This window comes from Crocodylus porosus, unplaced genomic scaffold (genome assembly GCF_001723895.1).
Source record: "Crocodylus porosus isolate Cpor-Errol unplaced genomic scaffold, CroPor_comp1, whole genome shotgun sequence".
NCBI lineage: Eukaryota > Metazoa > Chordata > Crocodylia > Crocodylidae > Crocodylus > Crocodylus porosus.
In genome coordinates, this window is record NW_017728911.1 from 41,495,384 (window position 1) to 41,500,231 (window position 4,848).

Consider the following 4,848-nt stretch of genomic DNA (forward strand, 5'->3'; position numbering starts at 1 on the left):
GTCGAGATGCCGGTGGTCCAAGCGTGGGACCCCACAACAAGTGTCCGGTGCCCCGCCACGTGTCCTGCCAGGAAGAGGAGCCCCTCACAGCATCTGACACCATCGGGGGTCACGGGCTGGCTGCTGGCAAAGAATTTTTTTCCAGCTATTGTATCCGTCTAATAAAGGAGACCACCACATCAACCCAAAAAGCCTTGCCCAACTTTATCCGTGCACTGCATTTAACAGTGGGATGCAGGTACCAAACACACAGGTCCCCAAGTCTCCTGCTGGGTCCTGCCCAGCAGCATTCAAGCTAATTGGTCAAAACAGGTAGTGAAGGAATGATTTAATCATGGGCCGAGTCCCCTCAGAACAAGATCTTCGAGGGCGTGGACTTTACTCCAGCAGACAAAAGGAAAAGGTTAGGGTCCTAGACAAATCCAAGCTAAAAATAATATCCACGTGACCAGCAGTGAGAATTATTAACTGTTGGCACTGTTACGAATTATGCTCTTAAAGCCACGTGCAGTTCGCTCTAGGCTGGGGCAATAATCACGCAGAGTAAGTATCTAAAATCAAATACAGAATCTTTATTCGCTTGAGCGAAGTGCCTCTGAGAGGGACCCCACCTACTAGTTATAATACTTTTTTATACTTTCTAAGTGCGTAAGCGTTAGTTTGTGATTAGCTCGTGCTCGTAAAAATACCCAATCATCTATTAACTAAATCACTATTCTGTCCAATCAAGTGGCACTGTGGGCGTGAACACCGAAGTTTAACTCTGGTGAATTACATGCCCCCTAGATTTTGTCTCAAAATGTTTCTTTATCTAACAAAAACAAATCATGCCCGACTTTCAAGGTTCTCCTGTTGACGAGACTCCCCTGTTGACTGGATTCAGCCAGCTTCATATCTTATCAGTAACCCTCACGCAGTACCCCTTTTCCCTCCCCGCCGTCTCATAAGTGCTGCATCCGCTTTTATGAAATGGAGGCGAAAGGACAAAGAAATGGCCTCGCTTTTAGCACTACAGAACCTTGCTTTAACCCTACAAGATTCATATACAACAGCACAACCAATCGGCACATAGAATTTTCCATCATTGAGTCTTTAGGATGAAAAGACAAGCTGTAAAGTTCAGCCAGAAGTTATAGGTTTGACAAACTTCTCTCATATTTCAGGGGTTCAGACCAGATCATTGCAGTAGTCTCTCCTGGCCTTGAAAGCTTACAAAATAGTCTATAAAAGCATAGCTTCGTACATTCATTTATCAAGTGGGCACGTGTCCCCTGAGCTCTGGACAGCACGGGCTACAGACAACCTGCAAAGGCAAGACGACACTCGCATGCCCTTCTTTTCGAGGCTGGTCTGTCACAGCAGCCTTGCAGCTTTGGTATAAATTCTGTATGTGGGCTTCAGATTTCCCAGGCAGGCCCAGGTCTACGACTATCAAACACAGAACTGAATGAATGTCTAAAACCATGAGAAAGTAATCCAAATACTTGGGGGTTGTCCAGAAATGGTTCTGAGACCGGTAAAGTACTTTCTGAGCTGCTGAAAGGGCTGACAGTGGAGAATGGAGGCAGCTAGAAGCAGTACCTCTTATTAGCACGGTCAGCGTTATTCCTGACTTTTGAGCCTGAAAGCTTGCAGAAAAAGATATTTTTTTCACAATTTCCTAGTGGGTCTAATAAAAGGTATCATTTCTGAAACAAGAGTTCTAGATTTTTGCATTTCTTTGTCTCGTACCAACATGGCTACCAAATATGTCCCTGATTCCTGACTCCAAGCACCTTTTCTAGCAAGGGGTTTTGAGCTCATGGCCAGAAAAGCACACTCCAAACACAGCTGTCACAGAATTAGGGCCGTTTTGCAATAATTAATCCCAAGAAAACACTCAGGCTTCTATTCCTGATCAAAATGAGCAGGCTCTCCTATGCGATCAATATTTAGCATTGAGAAAAAAAAAAGAAAGTTTAAAAGTTCTGAATGAATGTAGGTCATTAAAAACATTTATTTAAACATTACCTTTTGGATTTGGGGAAAAAAAATGTACAGATGTATGCAGACATTAAATAGTTTCAAAACCAGATAACAGTTAGTACATGACAGGCTGAACACAAAGAAAGGTAGTTATATACAGATCCATTCTAGCAGTTATAATAATGAATATGACGGTTTAAGGAATTGTCTATTTTGAGGCTTCGGTGGTGCCATAATCCCCAGTTTCCTACTGAGTCCTGGCGCTGCTGTCGTCCCATATGTTGATGAGCTGTAACTAGGTGCAGCTGAGGCTTTGGAGTTGAATGTTTTTTTATATTTGCTGTAACCCCTAGGAATTTAAAGAGAGAGAAAAACCGTTTTAGTACATCAGTGTGACACCAACCAACATCAATCCCTATATTTTCTTTCATTTAGAACAGAAGTGTTAAACCTATAGCCGACTTACCAAATTCATCTTGGGCAACTGGCCTACATGTCACTGTCTTTTTAAACATTGTGGATTTATTTTTCTAGTTTCTTTTTAAGGGGAAAAAGTAATAATAATAATAATAATAATACTATTACTATTATTATTAAAATCTACAACTTTTCCCCTTTGTCATGCATCATCCAGGTCTGAACTATAAATCCTGGACAGACTACTATCACTTACGCTACAGCACTAGCTATGTTAACAGACAGCAAAAAAAGTTCATCTGAAAGGCAAGCTGGAGGTTTCAGTCCTGGAGGCTGGAGCAAAGCCTGGCTTACCCAGGATCTCTGTATGCCTAGGAGCTGGAAAGGCTCTCGTCTCATGTGGTGAAACCAGGGGGAGAGGGCCAAGGACTAGCAGACTGCTGGGGCCACACGCTGCGATTACAACCAAATGGAGAACAGCCTGGCCCAATTTCTGCCCCATGTGGTATGACCAAAGTAGAGCTATGAACCCGCTGGGGACCCATACAGAGTTTGGAAAGCCTGCCTTTCTGTCCCCTCCAAAAATCAAGCAGCTGAACAGGAGGCAGATTCCAGGGAGAAGGCACAGAAGCACATTTAGAACATTTTTTCCTTATCTGAAAATATTTCTTATGTAATTATTTGTCATCTTTTCAGTCCTTGGCTCTTTCAGTTTGCTGTCATTCTACAGGATGCATAGCTGCTAAGCCTGCCACCTCCTTAACTAAATTGGCACTTGTGTACAGAGCGTACATTAGGAAGTAGAGGTGAGAAATGTCTTACTTCAAACCCCTTCCAACTGTTTTCCACTTAAAACACATCCCTTCCTGGATTCTTTAAGAGCAAGGAGATTACTGTGACTTAAGCTCATTTGCTTTGCGTTCCACCCTCTAAACCCTGCACAAACATCAAAGTGAGAGGCGCTTCTCACACCTGTACAAGAATCATTCATTTTTGGAGCCACTGGGGTTAGCCAGCTTCTGCAGCATGTGCAGCACCACTGTACAGTAATAAACAACCAAGGAAGTAACAAGTCCAACCATGCAGTGGGTTCAATAAAAGATACCACCCCCAAAAAGTCCTTGCCTCTTGAAGAAACAAATCCACACTTTTCATGCTGCTCTCCCCATCCACTTTCCTACTAACTTTGGTCTCATTTCAGAAACGTTGCAAACAGCAACAAAACGACATACCCCTTTGAATAAGACTGCTGACCACCACCCTGGCTTGTTTTTTTCTTCTTGGCTTGTTTGAAGGGTGGAATCCTTTTCCTCCTCTTTCCTTTGTTTGTCCTGTTGTTAAAATAGCTTGAAGTTGTGCCCGTTTCTTCTGACTCCTCATCGCTCTCAAGCATTCCTGCACTCCCAGGCCCTTTGCCTGCAGCTGCATAATCTTCTTCTACGAATGGACAGTGGGTATAAAAACAACACAACTGAATTATATTGGCTAACACAAAAAGCTCATAACCTTGGGCTAAAATATTACTAGCAAGCAATGACATTTTGTGCAAAGTGGCTGAAAACTCTGCACTGCCTTCACGAGAGTGATGCTCAACGCCTTCCCCAGAACCCTTCTTAGGGACCCTTATTCCTGTCAGAGAACAGCCTAAGCGCAGCTCCAGATCAGCCAAACATGGAGAAGTAACATCCAACCCCTTTTTCTCTGACGAGGTCCTTTTCTACATCATGCTGGTAATGATGTGGTACACAAGCCTCACTGCTGGCTCTGTGCTACTGCCAGACCCTTCCCTCATCAGCTAAGCAGGGATGGATAGCCACAGTCCACCAATGCTTGTGGCAAAGTTTTAGCATCACCTAAGTTAAAGAATCCATGTTTAATACCACCCTTAATACCACCCTTAGCTGAAAACCTCAGCAACGTGACTAAAAGCCCACTCCCAACCAACACTGATTGGAATAAATGCTATACGATGCAGCATCATAAATACCAAAATGATAAATTATGCAGCCAACCTTTTATTCCAAGGGAACTTCCTCATCCCCACCCTCTGCCAGGCATGCACTCACAGCAGCTGTGGCAATTACTTTACTGCTTCTGCTAGTTGAGGACCCACAGCTTCCTCTAGTGGAACTAAAAATACACTTACAATTGCAAGCCTGCGCAGCATTCAGTAGATGATCTTTGCAAGATTTAGATTTTGTCATTCTGAGGTGGGCTACAGCACAAGGCTCAGAAGAAGTTACCTGATGTACTAATTGCATGGTGCTAGAATCTGTGGTGTATTTTGTGTGGTTTATCATATCTGGGTGAGCTCAGAGTGAAATGTTACCATTTTGATTCAGCAGCATTTTGCATCTACATTTTTGGAAGTTATTTCATAGTTTCTAGGGTCGGAAGGGACCTGAGCAGATCATCGAGTCTGACCCCCTGCCATGGCAGGAAAGAATACTGGGGTCAAATGACCCC

The 4,848-nt window shown here is 43.4% G+C and overlaps 2 protein-coding genes across 3 annotated transcripts in view; both read right to left on the reverse strand.

The window, feature by feature from the left end:
• WDR76 (WD repeat domain 76) overlaps window positions 1–103 on the reverse strand; it is a 16,933-nt gene extending 16,830 nt beyond the window's left edge. The window contains exon 1 of the mRNA XM_019533197.1: window positions 89–103. Coding sequence (XP_019388742.1) covers window positions 89–103 — 15 coding nt within the window. The remainder of the gene's footprint in view (window positions 1–88) is intronic.
• Window positions 104–1,972: 1,869 nt separating this feature from the next.
• Window positions 1,973–4,848, reverse strand: part of BLM (Bloom syndrome RecQ like helicase) — a 31,940-nt gene continuing 29,064 nt past the window's right edge. For both annotated transcript variants that reach the window (XM_019533924.1, XM_019533926.1), the window contains exons 21-22: window positions 3,615–3,819; window positions 1,973–2,314 (exon numbers count right to left, since the gene is read on the reverse strand). In XM_019533924.1, the coding sequence (XP_019389469.1) occupies window positions 2,140–2,314; window positions 3,615–3,819 (380 nt within the window). In that variant the 3' untranslated portion in view covers window positions 1,973–2,139. The remainder of the gene's footprint in view (window positions 2,315–3,614; window positions 3,820–4,848) is intronic.